Source organism: Oncorhynchus keta, chromosome 34 (assembly GCF_023373465.1).
Source record: "Oncorhynchus keta strain PuntledgeMale-10-30-2019 chromosome 34, Oket_V2, whole genome shotgun sequence".
NCBI classification, from domain to species: Eukaryota; Metazoa; Chordata; class Actinopteri; order Salmoniformes; family Salmonidae; genus Oncorhynchus; species Oncorhynchus keta.
The window spans coordinates 4825780-4846525 of NC_068454.1; the positions used below are offsets into that span (position 1 = coordinate 4825780).

A 20746-nucleotide genomic window follows, 5' to 3' on the forward strand; every position below is an offset into this window, starting at 1 on the left:
ACAGGGTTATAGCTGACGTCTACAGGGTTATAGCTGACGTCTACAGGGTTATAGCTGACGTCTACAGGGTTATAGCTGACGTCTACAGGGTTATAGCTGACGTCTACAGGGTTATAGTTGGCGTCTACAGGGTTATAGGCGTCTACAGGGTTATAGCTGACGTCTACAGGGTTATAGCTGACGTCTACAGGGTTATAGCTGACGTCTACAGGGTTATAGCTGACGTCTACAGGGTTATAGCTGACGTCTACAGGGTTATAGCTGACGTCTACAGGGTTATAGCTGACGTCTACAGGGTTATAGCTGACGTCTACAGGGTTATAGCTGACGTCTACAGGGTTATACAGCGTCTACAGGGTTATAGTCTACAGGGTTATAGCTGACGTCTACAGGGTTATAGCTGACGTCTACAGGGTTATAGCTGACGTCTACAGGGTTTGACGTCTACAGGGTTATAGCTGACGTCTACAGGGTTATAGCTGACGTCTACAGGGTTATAGCTGACGTCTACAGGGTTATAGCTGACGTCTACAGGGTTATAGCTGACGTCTACAGGGTTATAGTCTGACGTCTACAGGGTTATAGCTGACGTCTACAGGGTTACGTCTAGCTGACGTCTACAGGGTTATAGCTGGCGTCTACAGGGTTATAGCTGACGTCTACAGGGTTATAGCGTCTACAGGGTTATAGCTGGCGTCTACAGGGTTATATAGCTACAGGGTTATAGCTGCGTCTACAGGGTTATAGCGTCTACAGGGTTATAGCTCGTCTACAGGGTTATAGCTGACGTCTACGCGTCTACAGGGTTATAGCTGACGTCTACAGGGTTATAGCGTCTACAGGGTTATAGCTGACGTCTACAGGGTTATATAGCAGGGTTATAGCTGACGTCTACAGGGTTATAGCTGACGTCTACAGGGTTATATAGCTCTACAGGGTTATAGCTGACGTCTACAGGGTTATAGCTGACGTCTACAGGGTTATAGTTGGCGTCTACAGGGTTATAGCTGACGTCTACAGGGTTATAGCTGACGTCTACAGGGTTATAGCTCTACAGGGCGTCTACAGGGTTATAGCTCTACAGGGTTATAGCTCTACAGGGTTATAGTTGACGTCTACAGGGTTATAGCTGACGTCTACAGGGTTATAGCTGACGTCTACAGGGTTATAGCTGACGTCTACAGGGTTATAGCTGACGTCTACAGGGTTATAGCTGACGTCTACAGGGTTATAGCTGACGTCTACAGGGTTATAGCTGACGTCTACAGGGTTATAGCGTCTACAGGGTTATAGCTGACGTCTACAGGGTTATAGCTGACGTCTACAGGGTTATAGCTCTACAGGGTTATAGCTGAGCGTCTACAGGGTTATAGCTGGCGTCTACAGGGTTATAGCTGGGTTATAGCTGACGTCTACAGGGTTATAGCTGACGTCTACAGGGTTATAGCTGACGTCTACAGGGTTATAGCTGACGTCTACAGGGTTATAGCTGACATCTACAGGGTTATAGCGTCTACAGGGTTATAGCTGACGTCTACAGGGGTTTATAGCGTCTACAGGGTTATAGGCGTCTACAGGGTTATAGCTGACGTCTACAGGGTTATAGCTGACGTCTACAGGGTTATAGACGTCTACAGGGTTATAGCTGACGCGTCTACAGGGTTATAGCTACAGGGTTATAGCTGACGTCTACAGGGTTATAGCTGACGTCTACAGGGTTATAGCTAGCGTCTACAGGGTTATAGCTGACGTCTACAGGGTTATAGCTGACGTCTACAGGGTTATAGCTGACGTCTACAGGGTTATAGCTGACGTCTACAGGGTTATAGCTGACGTCTACAGGGTTATAGCTGACGTCTACAGGGTTATAGTTGCGTCTACAGGGTTATAGCGTCTACAGGGTTATAGCTGACGTCTACAGGGTTATAGCGTCTACAGGGTTATAGCTGCGTCTACAGGGTTATAGCTGACGTCTACAGGGTTATAGCTGACGTCTACAGGGTTATAGCTGACGTCTACAGGGTTATAGCTGACGTCTACAGGGTTATAGCTGACGTCTACAGGGTTATAGCTGACGTCTACAGGGTTATAGCTGACGTCTACAGGGTTATAGCTGACGTCTACAGGGTTATAGCTGACGTCTACAGGGTTATAGCTCTACAGGGTTATAGCTGACGTCTACAGGGTTATAGCTGACGTCTACAGGGTTATAGCTGACGTCTACAGGGTTATAGCTGACGTCTACAGGGTTATAGCGTCTACAGGGTTATAGCTGACGTCTACAGGGTTATAGCTGACGTCTACAGGGTTATAGTTGACGTCTACAGGGTTATAGCTGACGTCTACAGGGTTATAGCTGACGTCTACAGGGTTATAGCTGACGTCTACAGGGTTATAGCTCTACAGGGTTATAGTCTACAGGGACGTCTACAGGGTTATAGCTGACGTCTACAGGGTTATAGCTGACGTCTACAGGGTTATAGCTGCGTCTACAGGGTTATAGCTGACGTCTACAGGGTTATAGCGTCTACAGGGTTATAGCTGACGTCTACAGGGTTATAGCTGACGTCTACAGGGTTATAGCTGACGTCTACAGGGGTTGACGTCTACAGGGCTGACGTCTACAGGGTTATAGCGTCTACAGGGTTATAGCTGACGTCTACAGGGTTATAGCTGACGTCTACAGGGTTATAGCTGACGTCTACAGGGTTATAGCTCTACAGGGTTATAGCTGACGTCTACAGGGTTATAGCTGACGTCTACAGGGTTATAGCTGACGTCTACAGGGTTATAGCTGACGTCTACAGGGTTATAGCTGACGTCTACAGGGTTATAGCTCTACAGGGTTATAGCTGACGTCTACAGGGTTATAGCTGACGTCTACAGGGTTATAGCTGACGTCTACAGGGTTATAGCTGACGTCTACAGGGTTATAGTTGACGTCTACAGGGTTATAGCTGACGTCTACAGGGTTATAGCTGACGTCTACAGGGTTATAGCTGACGTCTACAGGGTTATAGCTGACGTCTACAGGGTTATAGCTGACGTCTACAGGGTTATAGCTCTACAGGGTTATAGCTGACGTCTACAGGGTTATAGCTGACGTCTACAGGGTTATAGCTGACGTCTACAGGGTTATAGCTGACGTCTACAGGGTTATAGCTGACGTCTACAGGGTTATAGCTGACGTCTACAGGGTTATAGCTGACGTCTACAGGGTTATAGCTGACGTCTACAGGGTTATAGCTGACGTCTACAGGGTTATAGCTGACGTCTACAGGGTTATAGTTGACGTCTACAGGGTTATAGCTGACGTCTACAGGGTTATAGCTGACGTCTACAGGGTTATAGCTGACGTCTACAGGGTTATAGCTGACGTCTACAGGGTTATAGCTGACGTCTACAGGGTTATAGCTGACGTCTACAGGGTTAGCTGACGTCTACAGGGTTATAGCTGCGTCTACAGGGTTATAGCTGACGTCTACAGGGTTATAGCGTCTACAGGGTTATAGCTACAGGGTTACGTCTACAGGGTTATAGTTGACGTCTACAGGGTTATAGCTCTACAGGGTTATAGCTCTACAGGGTTATAGTTGACGTCTACAGGGTTATAGCTGACGTCTACAGGGTTATAGTTGACGTCTACAGGGTTATAGCTGACGTCTACAGGGTTATAGTTCTACAGGGTTATAGTTGACGTCTACAGGGTTATAGTTGACGTCTACAGGGTTATAGCTGACGTCTACAGGGTTATAGCTGACGTCTACAGGGTTATAGCTGACGTCTACAGGGTTATAGTTGACGTCTACAGGGTTATAGCTGACGTCTACAGGGTTATAGCTGACGTCTACAGGGTTATAGCTGACGTCTACAGGGTTATAGCTGACGTCTACAGGGTTATAGTTGACGTCTACAGGGTTATAGCTGACGTCTACAGGGTTATAGCTGACGTCTACAGGGTTATAGTTGACGTCTACAGGGTTATAGCTGACGTCTACAGGGTTATAGCTGACGTCTACAGGGTTATAGCTGACGTCTACAGGGTTATAGCTGACGTCTACAGGGTTATAGCTGACGTCTACAGGGTTATAGTTGACGTCTACAGGGTTATAGCTGACGTCTACAGGGTTATAGCTGACGTCTACAGGGTTATAGCGTCTACAGGGTTATAGCTGACGCGTCTACAGGGTTATAGCTGACGTCTACAGGGTTATAGTTGACGTCTACAGGGTTATAGCTGACGTCTACAGGGTTATAGTTGACGTCTACAGGGTTATAGCTGACGTCTACAGGGTTATAGCTGCGTCTACAGGGTTATAGCTGACGTCTACAGGGTTATAGCTGACGCGTCTACAGGGTTATAGTTGCGTCTACAGGGTTATAGTGCGTCTACAGGGTTATAGCTGACGGTTCTACAGGGTTATAGCTGACGTCTACAGGGTTATAGCTGACGTCTACAGGGTTATAGCTGACGTCTACAGGGTTATAGCTGACGTCTACAGGGTTTAGCTGACGTCTACAGGGTTATAGCTGACGTCTACAGGGTTATAGCTGACGTCTACAGGGTTATAGCTGACGTCTACAGGGTTACAGCTGACGTCTACAGGGTTATAGCTGACGTCTACAGGGTTATGACGTCTACAGGGTTATAGCTGACGTCTACAGGGTTATAGCTGACGTCTACAGGGTTATAGCTGACGTCTACAGGGTTATAGCTGACGTCTACAGGGTTAGCTGACGTCTACAGGGTTGACGTCTCAGGGTTACAGCTGACGTTATAGCTGACGTCTACAGGGTTATAGCTGGCGTCTACAGGGTTATAGCTGACGTCTACAGGGTTATAGCTGACGTCTACAGGGTTATAGCTGCGTCTACAGGGTTATAGCTGACGCGTCTACAGGGTTATAGCTGACGTCTACAGGGTTATAGCTGACGTCTACAGGGTTATAGCTGACGTCTACAGGGTTATAGCTGACGTCTACAGGGTTATAGCTGACGTCTACAGGGTTATAGCTGACGTCTACAGGGTTATAGCTGACGTCTACAGGGTTATAGCTGACGTCTACAGGGTTATAGCTGACGTCTACAGGGTTATAGCTGACGTCTACAGGGTTATAGCTGACGTCTACAGGGTTATAGCTCTACAGGGTTATAGCTGACGTCTACAGGGTTATAGTTGACGTCTACAGGGTTATAGCTGACGTCTACAGGGTTATAGCTGACGTCTACAGGGTTATAGCTGACGTCTACAGGGTTATAGCTGACGTCTACAGGGTTATAGCTGACGTCTACAGGGTTATAGCTGACGTCTACAGGGTTATAGCTGACGTCTACAGGGTTATAGCTGACGTCTACAGGGTTATAGCTGACGTCTACAGGGTTATAGCTGACGTCTACAGGGTTATAGCTGACGTCTACAGGGTTATAGCTGACGTCTACAGGGTTATAGCTGACGTCTACAGGGTTATAGCTGACGTCTACAGGGTTATAGCTGACGTCTACAGGGTTATAGCTGACGTCTACAGGGTTATAGCTGACGTCTACAGGGTTATAGCTGACGTCTACAGGGTTATAGCTGACGTCTACAGGGTTATAGCTGACGTCTACAGGGTTATAGCTGACGTCTACAGGGTTATAGTTGACGTCTACAGGGTTATAGCTGACGTCTACAGGGTTATAGCGTCTACAGGGTTATAGTTGCGTCTACAGGGTTATAGCTGACGTCTACAGGGTTATAGTTGACGTCTACAGGGTTATAGCTGACGTCTACAGGGTTATAGCTAGCTACAGGGTTATACGTCTACAGGGTTATAGCTGACGTCTACAGGGTTATAGCTGACGTCTACAGGGTTATAGCTCTACAGGGTTATAGCTGAGCGTCTACAGGGTTATAGCTGCGTCTACAGGGTTATAGCAGGGTTATGCGTCTACAGGGTTATAGCGTCTACAGGGTTATAGCTCTACAGGGGCGTCTACAGGGTTATAGCTGACGTCTACAGGGTTATAGCTGACGTCTACAGGGTTATAGCTGACGTCTACAGGGTTATAGCGTCAGGGTTATAGCTCTACAGGGTTATAGCTCTACGCGTCTACAGGGTTATAGTTGACGTCTACAGGGTTATAGCTGACGTCTACAGGGTTATAGCTGACGTCTACAGGGTTATAGCTGACGTCTACAGGGTTATAGCTGACGTCTACAGGGTTATAGCTCTACAGGGTTATAGCTGACGTCTACAGGGTTATAGCGTCTACAGGGTTATAGCTGACGTCTACAGGGTTATAGCTGACGTCTACAGGGTTATAGCTGACGTCTACAGGGTTATAGCTCTACAGGGTTATAGCTGTTACGCTCTACAGGGTTATAGCTGCGTCTACAGGGTTATAGCTGACGCTCTACAGGGTTACAGCTGACGTCTACAGGGTTATAGCTGACGTCTACAGGGTTATAGTTGACGTCTACAGGGTTATAGCTGACGTCTACAGGGTTATAGCTGACGTCTACAGGGTTATAGCTCTACAGGGTTATAGCTCTACAGGGTTATAGTTGACGTCTACAGGGTTATAGCTGACGTCTACAGGGTTATAGTTCTACAGGGTTATAGCTGACGTCTACAGGGTTATAGTTGACGTCTACAGGGTTATAGGAACATGTCTGAATCACAGCTAGAGGTCTGAGCTGAACTGACACCTAATTTACAATCTTTTTAGTGAGAACGTGTACATTTTCCCCCAGTGAGAAACGACCGTGTCCCAGATGTCTCTTTTCTCAGTCTAATGGCACTTGCCAAGCCAGTTAACCCCCAACAACAACTGCTCCCTGGGCTCAGATGATGTGGACGTCTATTAAGGCTGCCCCCCTGCTCCCCTAGACATTTCGGCAGTGGTGGAAGAAGTACCCCAATTGTCATACTGTAGTAAAAGTAAAGATACTGTTGCTTAGTAGAAAAGAGAACGTCACCCAGTAAAGTACTACTTGAGTAAATGTCTAAAAGTATTTGGTTTTAAATATACTTAAGTATCAAAAAGTGAATGTATTTGCTAAAATATACTTAAGTATCAAAAGTAAAAGTGTAAATAATTTCACATTCCTTATATACGGCATGGTTTTCTTTTTTTTTTTTTTTTTTAATTTACGGATTGCCAGGGGAACACTCCAACACTGAGACATAATTTACAAACAAAGTATTTGTGTTCAGTGAGACCTCCAGATCAGAGGCAGCAGGGATGATCAGTGATGTTCTCTTGATAAGTCTGTGAATTGGACCATTTTCCTGCTAAGCATTCGAAATGTAACGAGTACTTTTGTGTGTCAGGGAAAAAGTACACTGTTTAGTTCAGTAATGTAGTAAAAGTAAAAGTTTTCAAAAATATAAATAGTAAAGAACAAATACCCCCAAAAACTACTTAAGTACTACTCAAAAACTACTTAAGTACTACTCAAAAACTACTTAAGTACTACTCAAAAACTACTTAAGTACTACTCAAAAACGACTTAAGTACTACTCAAAAACTACTTAAGTTAAGTACTACTCAAAAGTATGTTTACTTCAGCACTTTACATCACGGCATTTCAGTTGAAGGCATTCAGTTGTGCAACTGACTTGATACCCTCATTTCGGCATCACTACAGACCGTGGTTCGATTCCAGGCTGTATCACAGCGGTCTAGGGCACTGCATCTCAGTGCAAGCGGCATCACTACAGACCGTGGTTCGATTCCAGGCTGTATCACAGCGGTCTAAGGCACTGCATCTCAGTGCAAGCGGCATCACTACAGACCGTGGTTCGATTCCAGGCTGTATCACAGCGGTCTAAGGCACTGCATCTCAGTGCAAGCGGCATCACAACAGACTGTGGTTTGATTCCAGGCTGTATCACAGCGGTCTGAGGCACTGCATCTCAGTGCAAGCAGCATCACTACAGACCGTGGTTCGATTCCAGGCAGTATCACAGCGGTCTAAGGCACGGCATCTCAGTGCAAACGGCATCACTACAGACCCTGGTTCGATTCCAGGCTGTATCACAACCAGCTGTGATTGGGTGTCCCATTGGGGCGGAGCACATTTGGCACAAAGTCGTCCAGGTTTAGGCCGTCATTGTAAATAAAAATGTGTTCTTTAACTGATTTACCTAGTTAAATAAAGGTTAAATTCCCTTCCCTACTTTTGACTGCGGCCAATAGGACTCACACACATACTGATTCTCTGTGTCATTACGTCTGCATTTCCAAGTCATAACTGTCAACCTCTGTGTCTGGGGACTTCATTCCCCCCCCTGTTTCTGTACGTACAGCTCCTGTCTGCAGAGACTAGTTGATGTGCTGGTGTCTGCTCTCTGTCAACACGTACAGCTCCTGTCTGCAGAGACTAGTTGATGTGCTGGTGTCTGCTCTCTGTCAACACGTACAGCTCCTGTCTGCAGAGACTAGTTGATGTGCTGGTGTCTGCTCTCTGTCAACACGTACAGCTCCTGTCTGCAGAGACAAGTTGATGTGCTGGTGTCTGCTCTCTGTCGACACGTACAGCTCCTGTCTGCAGAGACTAGTTGATGTGCTGGTGTCTGCTCTCTGTCTACACGTACAGCTCCTGTCTGCAGAGACTAGTTGATGTGCAGGTGTCTGCTCTCTGTCAACACGTACAGCTCCTGTCTGCAGAGACTAGTTGATGTGCAGGTGTCTGCTCTCTGTCAACATGTACAGCTCCTGTCTGCAGAGACTAGTTGATGTGCTGGTGTCTGCTCTCTGTCAACACGTACAGCTCCTGTCTGCAGAGACTAGTTGATGTGCTGGTGTCTGCTCTCTGTCTACACGTACAGCTCCTGTCTGCAGAGACTAGTTGATGTGCAGGTGTCTGCTCTCTGTCAACACGTACAGCTCCTGTCTGCAGAGACTAGTTGATGTGCAGGTGTCTGCTCTCTGTCAACATGTACAGCTCCTGTCTGCAGAGACTAGTTGATGTGCTGGTGTCTGCTCTCTGTCAACATGTACAGCTCCTGTCTGCAGAGACTAGTTGATGTGCTGGTGTCTGCTCTCTGTCAACACGTACAGCTCCTGTCTGCAGAGACTAGTTGATGTGCTGGTGTCTGCTCTCTGTCAACACGTACAGCTCCTGTCTGCAGAGACTAGTTGATGTGCTGGTGTCTGCTCTCTGTCAACACGTACAGCTCCTGTCTGCAGAGACTAGTTGATGTGCTGGTGTCTGCTCTCTGTCAACACGTACAGCTCCTGTCTGCAGAGACTAGTTGATGTGCTGGTGTCTGCTCTCTGTCAACACGTACAGCTCCTGTCTGCAGAGACTAGTTGATGTGCTGGTACCTGCTCTCTGTCAACACGCACAGCATTGACATGTTTTACATTTAGCAGGAGTTCTAACGCAGAGCCACTTACAGACGCAATGATGGTTAAGTGCCTTGCTCAAGGGAACATCGGCAGATTTTTCACCTCGTCGGCTCAGTGATTAACTGCTAGGCTACCTGCCTCCCCACATCCAAACTTATACAGTTGAAGTCGGACATTTACATACACTTAGGTTGGAGTCATTAAGGTTGGGTCAGTTTGACCCAAGTTAAACAATTTAAAGGCAATGCTACCAAATACTAATTGAGTGTATGTAAACTTCTGACTCACTGGGAATGTGATGAAATAAATGAAAGCTGAAATAAATCATTCTTTCTTTCAATTATTCTGACTTTTCACATCCTTAAAATAAAGTGGTGATCCTATCTGACCTAAGACAGGGAATTTGTACAAAGATTAAATGTCAGGAATTGTGAAAAACTGATTATATATGTATTTGGCAAAGGTCTACTTCAACTTCCGACTTCAACTGTACAGTACATGCTGAGTATTCTAACATGCACCACATGCAGTACAACTTTCTCAACTCTCTCTTTCATCCCCAAACTCTATTGTAAATCCCTCCCTCTCTTTCTCCCACTTCCTCCCTCTCTTTCTCCCACTTCCTCCCTCTCTTTCTCCCACTTCCACCCTTTCTTTCTCCCACTTCCTCCCTTTCTTTCTCCCAATTCCTCCCTCTCTTTCTCCCAATTCCTCCTTCTCTTTCTCCCACTTCCTCCCTTTCTTTCTCCCAATTCCTCCCTCTCTTTCTCCCAATTCCTCCTTCTCTTTCTCCCACTTCCTCCCTTTCTTTCTCCCACTTCCTCCCTCTCTTTCTCCCACTTCCTCCCTCTCTTTCTCACACTTCCTCCCTCTCTTTCTCCCATTTCCTCCCTCTCTTTCTCCCAATTCCTCCTTCTCTTTCTCCCACTTCCTCCCTTTCTTTCTCCCACTTCCTCCCTCTCTTTCTTCCACTTCCTCCCTCTCTTTCTCACACTTCCTCCCTCTCTTTCTCCCATTTCCTCCCTCTTTCTCCCACTTCCTCCCTCTCTTTATTCCACTTCCTCCTTCTCTTTCTCCCACTTCGGAGGAAATTGATTTGCAAGTTCTGTACCTCTCCTTCAGGGAGCTCTGGTGTACTGACTGTCTGTGTTCTGTACCTCTCCTTCAGGGAGCTCTGGTGTACTGACTGTCTGAGTTCTGTACCTCTCTTCAGGGAGCTCTGGTGTACTGACTGTCTGTGTTCTGTACCTCTCCTTCAGGGAGCTCTGGTGTACTGACTGTCTGAGTTCTGTACCTCTCCTTCAGGGAGCTCTGGTGTACTGACTGTCTGAGTTCTGTACCTCTCCTTCAGGGAGCTCTGGTGTACTGACTGTCTGTGTTCTGTACCTCTCCTTCAGGGAGCTCTGGTGTACTGACTGTCTGTGTTCTGTACCTCTCCTTCAGGGAGCTCTGGTGTACTGACTGTCTGTGTTCTGTACCTCTCCTTCAGGGAGCTCTGGTCACAGCATGTGCAGATGACACACTGCACCTGTGGAACCTTCGCCAGAGACGTCCAGCCATCCTGCACTCGCTCAAATTCAACAGGGAGAGGTATGAACTTCAGTAACACACACACACACACATACACACATACACACACATACACACACATACACACACACACACACATGACCTTGCATAAATGCAGGAATATTTTCTGTTTGACATCTCATGGCTCAATGAGATGGATTAGACATCAAGGCAAGTGTATGAAACAGTATACATTATAGTTAGACAGCATACCTGTCTCAATGGTTCCCCGTCTACCTGTCTCAAGGTTCCCCGTCTACCTGTCTCAAGGTTCCCCGTCTACCTGTCTCAAGGTTCCCCGTCTACCTGTCTCAAGGTTCCCCGTCTACCTGTCTCAAGGTTCACCATCTACCTGTCTCAAGGTTCACCATCTACCTGTCTCAAGGTTCACTGTCTACCTGTCTCAAGGTTCACCATCTAACTGTCTCAAGGTTCACCGTCTACCTGTCTCAATGGTTCACCATCTACATGTCTCAAGGTTCCCCGTCTACCTGTCTCAAGGTTCCCCGTCTACCTGTCTCAAGGTTCCCCGTCTACCTGTCTCAAGGTTCCCCGTCTACCTGTCTCAAGGCTCACCATTCATTCATATGTCAGAGTCAGACGAGTATCTTCTGCTTTAATATTTTAGTATGTTTTCTCCAACTTTGCTCTGATATTTTCTTGGTGTCAGCATCAATGTACTGAAGAAAGAGATTAGAAAGAAAAAGGAGGGTCCGTGAAGGTCCAAATATATATATATATTTATTTATATTTATTTAACTAGGCAAGTCAGTTAAGGACAAATTCTTATTTGCAATGACGGCCTAGGAAGAGTGGGTTAACTGCCTTGTTCAGTGGCAGATTTGTACGTTATCAGCTCAGGGATTCTATACAACAACCTTTTGGTTTCTGGCCCAATGCTCTATCCACTAGTCTACCTGCTGCCCCATAACCTGGTCCACTAGGCTACCTGCTGCCCCATAACCTGGTCCACTAGGCTACCTGCTGCCCCATAACCTGGTCCACTAGTCTACCTGCTGCCCCATAACCTGGTCCACTAGTCTACCTGCTGCCCCATAACCTGGTCCACTAGTCTACCTGCTGCCCCATAACCTGGTCCACTAGTCTATCTGCTGCCCCATAACCTGGTCCACTAGGCTACCTGCTGCCCCATAACCTGGTCCACTAGGCTACCTGCTGCCCCATAACCTGGTCCACTAGGCTACCTGCTGCCCCATAACCCCATAACCTGGTCCACTAGTCTACCTGCTGCCCCATAACCTGGTCCACTAGGCTACCTGCAGCCCCATAACCTGGTCCACTAGTCTACCTGCAGCCCCATAACCTGGTCCACTAGGCTACCTGCAGCCCCATAACCTGGTCCACTAGGCTACCTGCAGCCCCATAACCTGGTCCACTAGTCTACCTGCTGCCCCATAACGTGGTTCACTAGTCTACCTGCTGCCCCATAACCTGGTCCACTAGGCTACCTGCTGCCCCATAACCTGGTCCATTAGGCTACCTGCTGCGCCATAACCTGGTCCACTAGTCTACCTGCTGCCCCATAACCTGGTCCACTAGGCTACCTGCAGCCCCATAACCTGGTCCACTAGGCTACCTGCTGCCCCATAACCTGGTCCACTAGTCTACCTGCTGCCCCATAACCTGGTCCACTAACCTGGTCCACTAGTCTACCTGCTGCCCCATAACCTGGTCCACTAGGCTACCTGCTGCCCCATAACCTGGTCCACTAGTCTAGGCTACCTGCTGCCCCATAACCTGGTCCACTAGGCTACCTGCAGCCCCATAACCTGGTCCATTAGGCTACCTGCTGCCCCATAACCTGGTCCACTAGGCTACCTGCTGCCCCATAACCTGGTCCACTAGTCTACCTGCTGCCCCATAACCTGGTCCACTAGGCTACCTGCTGCCCCATAACCTGGTCCACTAGTCTACCTGCTGCCCCATAACCTGGTCCATTAGGCTACCTGCTGCGCCATAACCTGGTCCACTAGTCTACCTGCTGCCCCATAACCTGGTCCACTAGTCTACCTGCTGCCCCATAACCTGGTCCACTAGGCTACCTGCTGCCCCATAACCTGGTCCACTAGGCTACCTGCTGCCCCATAACCTGGTCCACTAGGCTACCTGCTGCCCCATAACCTGGTCCACTAGTCTACCTGCTGCCCCATAACCTGGTCCACTAGTCTACCTGCTGCCCCATAACCTGGTCCACTAGGCTACCTGCTGCCCCATAACCTGGTCCACTAGTCTACCTGCTGCCCCATAACCTGGTCCATTAGGCTAACCTGGTCCACTGCTGCCCCATAACCTGGTCCACTAGTCTACCCTGCCCCATAACCTGCCCCATAACCTGGTCCACACTACCTGGCCCCATAACCTGCACCTGCCCCATAACCTGGTCCACCACCTGCTGCCCCATAACCTGGGCTACCTGCTGCCCCATAACCTGGTCCACTAGTCTACCTGCTGCCCCATAACCTGGTCCACTAGGCTACCTGCCCCATAACCTGGCCCCATAACCTGGTCCACTAGTCTACCTGCTGCCCCATAACCTGGTCCACTAGGCTACCTGCTGCCCCATAACCTGGTCCACTAGGCTACCTGCTGCCCCATAACCTGGTCCACTAGTCTACCTGCTGCTGGTCCACTAGGCTGGTCTACCCATAACCTGGTCCACTAGTCTACCTGCTGCCCCATAACCTGGTCCACTAGTCTACCTGCTGCCCCATAACCTGGTCCACTAGGCTACCTGCTGCCCCATAACCTGGTCCACTAGTCTACCTGCTGCCCCATAACCAGTCACTAGTCTACCTGCTGCCCCATAACCTGGTCCACTAGTCTACCTGCTGCCCCATAACCTGGTCCACTAGGCTACCTGCTGCCCCATAACCTGGTCCACTACCTGCTGTCTACCTGCTGCCCCATAACCTGGTCCACTAGTCTACCTGCCCCATAACCTGGTCCACTAGTCTACCCCCATAACCTGGTCCACTAGTCTACCTGCTGCCCCATAACCTGGTCCACTAGTCTACCTGCTGCCCCATAACCTGGTCCACTAGGCTACCTGCTGCCCCATAACCTGGTCCACTAGTCTACCTGCTGCCCCATAACCTGGTCCACTAGTCTACCTGCTGCCCCATAACCTGGTCCACTAGGCTACCTGCTGCCCCATAACCTGGTCCACTAGGCTACCTGCTGCCCCATAACCTGGTCCACTAGTAACCTGGTCCACCTACCTGCTGCCCCATAACCTGGTCCACTAGTCTACCTGCTGCCCCATAACCTGGTCCACTAGTCTAACCTGTCCACTGCTACCTGCTGCTACCCATAACCTGGTCCACTAGGCTACCTGCTGCCCCATAACCTGGTCCACTAGGCTACCTGCTGCCCCATAACCTGGTCCACTAGGCTACCTGCTGCCCCATAACCTGGTCCACTAGGCTACCTGCTGCCCCATAACCTGGCTACCTGCTGCCCCACTAGTCTACCTGCTGTCTACCCCATAACCTGGTCCACTAGTCTACCTGCTGCCCCATAACCTGGTCCACTAGTCTACCTGCTGCCCCATAACCTGGTCCACTAACCTGGTCCACTAGTCTACCTGCTGCCCCATAACCTGGTCCACTGGGCTACCTGCTGCCCCATAACCTGGTCCACTAGTCTACCTGCCCCATAACCTGGTCCACTGCCCCATAACCTGGTCCACTAGTCTACCTGCTGCCCCATAACCTGGTCCACTAGTCTACCTGCTGCCCCATAACCTGGTCCACTAGTCTACCTGCTGCCCCATAACCTGGTCCACTAGGCTACCTGCTGCCCCATAACCTGGTCCACTAGGCTACCTGCTGCCCCATAACCTGGTCCACTAGCCCCATAACCTGGTCCCAGTCTACCTGCTGCTACCTGTACCTGCTACCCCCATAACCTGGTCCACTAGGCTACCTGCTGCCCCTGGTCCATAACCTGGTCCACTAGGCTACCTGCTGCCCCATAACCTGGTCCACAGTCTACCTGCTGCCCCATAACCTGGTCCACTAGTCTACCTGCTCCCATAACTGATAACCTGGTCCCCCATAACCTGGTCTGATATCTCCCATGTAGTAGGTTGTACCTGCTGCCCCATAACATGTCCACTAGGTTGTAGGTGTGTAGGTTGATTGGGGTAACATGTAGCAGGTTGTATTGAGGGGTAACATGTAGGTTGTAGGTTGTAGGTTGATTGACTGGGTAACATGTAGTAGGTTGTATTGAGGGGTAACATGTAGTAGGTTGTATTGGCTGGGTAACATGTAGTAGGTTGTATTAGGTTGTATTGAGGGGTAACATGTAGGTTGTAGGTAACATGTAGTAGGTTGATTGAGGGTAACATGTAGTAGGTTGTAGGTTGAGGGGTAACATGTAGTAGGTTGTATTGAGGGGTAACATGTAGTAGGTTGTATTGGCTGGGTAACTGGGTAACATGTAGTAGGTTGTATTGAGGGGTAACATGTAGTAGGTTGTATTGAGGGGTAACATGTAGTAGGTTGTAATGAGGGGTAACATGTAGTAGGTTGTAAGTAGGTTGTATTGAGGGGTGTATTGAGGGGTAACATGTAGGTTGTATTGAGGGTTGTAATGAGGGGTAACATGTGTAGGTTGTATTGAGGGGTAACATGTAGGTTGTATTGGGGTAACATGTAGTAGGTTGTATTGAGGGGTAACATGTAGTAGGTTGTATTGAGGGTAACATGTAGTAGGTTGTAGGTTGTATTGAGGGTAACATGTAGTAGGTTGTAGGTTGTATTGGGGTAACATGTAGTAGGTTGTGAGGGTAACATTGTAGGTTGTGAGGGGTAACATGTAGTGAGGTTGTATTGAGGGGTAACATAGTAGGTTGTATTGAGGGGTAACATGTAGTATTGAGGGTAACATGTAGTAGGTTGTATTGAGGGGTAACATGTAGTAGGTAACATGTAGTAGGTTGTATTGAGGGGTAACATGTAGTAGGTTGTGATTGAGGGGTAACATGTAGTAGGTTGTATTGAGGGGTAACATGTAGTAGGTTGTATTGAGGGGTAACATGTAGTAGGTTGTATTGAGGGGTAACATGTAGTAGGTTGTATTGAGGGGTAACATGTAGTAGGTTGTATTGAGGGGTAACATGTAGTAGGTTGTATTGAGGGGTAACATGTAGTAGGTTGTATTGAGGGGTAACATGTAGTAGGTTGTATTGAGGGGTAACATGTAGTAGGTTGTATTGAGGGGTAACATGTAGTAGGTTGTATTGAGGGGTAACATGTAGTAGGTTGTATTGAGGGGTAACATGTAGTAGTGAGGGTAACATGTAGTAGGTTGATTGAGGGGTAACATGTAGTAGGTTGTATTGAGGGTAGTAGGTTGTATTGAGGGGTAACATGTAGTAGGTTGTATTGAGGGGTAACATGTAGTAGGTTGTATTGAGGGGTAACATGTAGTAGGGTGAACATGTAGTAGGTTGTATTGAGGGGTAACATGTAGTAGGTTGTATTGAGGGTAACATGTAGTAGGTTGTATTGCTGGGTAACATGTAGTAGGTTGTATTGGGGGTAACATGTAGTAGGTTGTATTGCTGGGTAACATGAGGGGTATTGCTGGGTAACATGTAGTAGGTTGTATTGAGGGGTAACATGTAGTAGGTTGTATTGGCTGGGTAACATGTAGTAGGTTGTTGGCTGGGTAACATGTAGTAGGTTGTATTGGGGTAACATGTAGTAGGTTGTATTGAGGGTAACATGTAGTAGGTTGTATTGAGGGTAACATGTAGTAGGTTGTATTGAGGGTAACATGTAGTAGGTTGTATTGAGGGGTAACATGTAGTAGGTTGTGATAACATGAGTAGGGTGAGGGTAACATGTAGTAGGTTGTATTGAGGGGTAACATGTAGTAGGTTGTATTGACTGGGTAACATGTAGTAGGTTGTATTGAGGGGTAACATGTAGTAGGTTGTATTGAGGGGTAACATGTAGTAGGTTGTATTGAGGGGTAACATGTAGTAGGTTGTATTGAGGGGTAACATGTAGTAGGTTGTATTGAGGGTAACATGTAGTAGGTTGTATTGAGGGGTAACATGTAGTAGGTTGTATTGAGGGGTAACATGTAGTAGGTTGTATTGAGGGGTAACATGTAGTAGGTTGTATTGAGGGGTAACATGTAGTAGGTTGTATTGAGGGGTAACATGTAGTAGGTTGTATTGGCTGGGTAACATGTAGTAGGTTGTATTGAGGGGTAACATGTAGTAGGTTGTATTGAGGGGTAACATGTAGTAGGTTGTATTGAGGGGTAACATGTAGTAGGTTGTATTGAGGGGTAACATGTAGTAGGTTGTATTGAGGGGTAACATGTAGTAGGTTGTATTGAGGGGTAACATGTAGTAGGTTGTATTGAGGGGTAACATGTAGTAGGTTGTATTGAGGGGTAACATGTAGTAGGTTGTATTGAGGGGTATTAGGTTGTGCTCGTTCATCTGTACTTCCCTACCAAGCAAAAAAGCAGTATCTGCTAATAGCGTGGAACTGAGAAAAATATTTGTTTTTGTTTACCTTGGTTTCACAGTAACTTTATAAAGTTACTGATAACATGACCCCCATTTTCTCCAAAACACATTACAACAGAGGCTGGACACTTGTCCACATGATTAACCATGTGTTTAATGTAGCAAAAATGACGTTAACTCATTTTCTACCAAATGATTAGTTACTGCCTTTTTGCTTGGCAGGGCAGAATAAATCTGTCTCGTTCAGGGCAGACAAGGTCAAACAGATACTGTCTGAATGTCTAAGCCACAGCATTTTGAAGGATGAGGAATTTATTGATGTTTGCGACATTCAGCATTGTGGCGGTGAGTGTTTTTTTTTTATTGAGTCTTGAGGCAAAGTTAGAGAAGTTTGAGCTATCTCTTTTACTGGCCCCTTCCACTTTGATTTACTCTTAGTTGTCCTTTGGGGGCAAGCTTCAGGCTCTATGAAAGAGGGGGGGAAATGAATTATACATTGTTTGTTTGTGCTTGAAGAAGAGCGAGAGGGAAAGATAGATACTTTGAAAGGATATTTTTGTGTGTTGTGGTCTTCTTTTTTGAACTGTTAAAAAAAGAGAGAAACAGCGAAGAATCTTTGGGAAGATATTGTGAAGGTCTTTGCTAATATCGTAAAAGCCTGACAAACAAACCTTGCTGTTGGAAACGCTGGTTGATAAATTATTGCAACGCGGGCTACTAGTGTTTTTTCCATTTATTTTAAACTTTTGACTCATTATCATTTCATTGGTGAAGAAAAATGGCTGCTTTGTCAGAGGAAATAGATAACTTGTATCCTAGACTGTAAAAAGTCAAGGGGTCCGAATAATTTCCAATTGTGATTCATAAACATCGATGGACAAATAGTGATGGCATCATACTGATGCTTGTTAATTAGCCACTAACGTAAATCCACAGTATTTGTATAATTACTTGATTATTACTTCTGAATCACCCTCAAAGGACATTTCTGCTGATCTAAGAAGAGTAGAAATGAATCGTAGTGTCATGACTCTCCTGTGACGATCTGAAGGATCAGGTGACAACAGCGTGCTCTCTCTCGTAGAGGAGGAGAGCGGGAAGTCGTCCCGTTTTATCGTCGGTCATAAAAATACACTGCCTCCTCTATTCTCTGTGGTGTTCCAGATCGGAATGTAAACTGTGGAACACAGAGAGACTCTTGGACATCAAACGTTTGAATAATTAAACAATAGTTATATTTTTGAGAATGTGGGAGAGGTCCGTGGACACTTAAAGGGACAGTCATGACGAGCGTGTTTTATTTGGTGATCTCATGAAGGACAGGAAACACACATAAGTACATTACCCATCTGTCAGGTTTACATCTAAATGTTGCGAAACGTATGTGATTGAACATTAAACTCTTTTTTGGAAAGATGTAATGTGATGTTAACCTTCTAAATGAAAGTATTGATTTGCATATGAAGTTGAACTAGTCAGTGGCCACGCCCCCGTGAGGCCAGACATAACATCAGGCATCATGGAACCGCCCCTTCTTCCACAGAGTATAAAACACACTTCCTGCAACATTTACATCAAGTCAGAGAACGCCGGGACGCAGTCCCCATGTCGGAATATCTGCAATTCTATAGGCCCAGGAGACCAGACAGCGTGTAGTTTGGGCTAAACGGCTGGAAATGCTTCAACTCTGAGACTATCAAATCACTACAGAATAAGAGCAAATCCTAGACGTTTAGTTTACTAGTCTGCAGCTGGGAATGACTTAAGTCTAGTACGAGAATACCGACAACTGCGGATGCATCTATTCCATGCAACTACCATCTGTAGGCCTGACGTTTCCATGACAACAGACACTATCCAGAGCCGTGGAGAAAGATACAACCACAAAGGACATTGTGACTTCTGGGGAAGTTAACCAGAGTGTAACAGCTCTCTTCTATCTCCTCCTCTGATGAAGAGGTAGAACAAGGATCGGACCAAAATGCAGCGTGATGGTGATTCATAATATATGCCATTTATCAGACGCTTTTATCCAAAGCGACTTACAGTCATGTGTGCATACATTCTACGTATGGGTGGTCCCGGGGATCGAACCCACTACCCTGGCGTTACAAGCGCCATGCTCTACCAACTGAGCTACAGGGACCACACCGGGACCACATTCATGATATTTTAATGAAGGAAAAACTATACATGCAGAGACTACAAAAGTAACGAAATGAAATAATGAAAACCGAAACAGCCCTATCTGGTGCAAACACAAAGACAGGAACAATCACCCACCAAAACACTCACAGAATATGGCTGCCTAAATATGGCTCCCAATCAGAGACAACGTTAATCACCTGACTCTGATTGAGAACCGCCTCAGGCAGCCATAGACTACGTAGACACCCCACAAAACCCCAAGACAAAACACACACCACAATAACCCATGTCACACCCTGGCCTGACCAAATAAATAAAGAAAACACAAAATACTAAGACCAAGGCGTGACACAGAGGCTCTCTGATGACCTGACTCTCCAGCAGACGGACCGGCGATTTCAACGGAGGAGACCACAACGTCATACAGCAGTAAATATATACATTATTATGCAAATTATCCCCGAATGAGCGGCCGTTCATGTGCAAAGGATTAGCATTTACATGAATATAATTATCAACTATCCATTTAGTATTTTCCCGCTCTTTCTCAGTCCCCACCACTTTCCATTGTCTACCAAGCCGTCATATCTGCTTTGTCCGCTAGGGACTTTTTCTTTGTATCATGTAGTAACCCAATTTTCTACTGTTTGTTTGTTATGTATTTCTGTGATTATTTAGTTAGTTATTAAATTAATAATTAAGCCAATTTGTAAATCGCTGATTCATCATTTAGGCGAGGGTTCGTGAAGATATCCAAAGGTTTGCGATGTTCAGTAATAAGAACTGATGAGGTAATAATAATAATTAATTAATAAGCGACTGTGTTGATAAGATATGAAAATATCTAAAGAGTCGATTCTGTAAATAGAGACTCTATAAACATTTTTCCGTGGTGCCCCGACTTCCTAGTTAATTAAAGTTTACATGATTAGTTTAATCACGTAATAATAATTTCACACAGGCAATTGATTTGATAAAATAACAGTCTTCACATTTAATTATTTTCCAGACATGATAATTGTAAAGCTTCTCCTGATCTATGTTGAAATTAATCAAAGTGAAGTTTTCTCCTGATCTAAAAAAGTAGAAATGTATTAAAGTTAAGCTTTCTTTCCATGAGTTGTATGCTGTATGTTTCATGAGTTTCCAAACTGTTTTTATATGCAGGTAGATAATATT

At 46.4% G+C, this 20746-nt stretch overlaps 1 protein-coding gene across 2 annotated transcripts in view; it reads left to right on the forward strand.

Moving 5' to 3' along the window:
* Positions 1-20746, forward strand: part of LOC118375798 (syntaxin-binding protein 5-like) — a 253656-nt gene that overhangs the window by 84016 nt on the left and 148894 nt on the right. For both annotated transcript variants that reach the window (XM_052492755.1, XM_052492757.1), the window contains exon 4: positions 10826-10926. In XM_052492755.1, coding sequence (XP_052348715.1) covers positions 10826-10926 — 101 coding nt within the window. The remainder of the gene's footprint in view (positions 1-10825; positions 10927-20746) is intronic.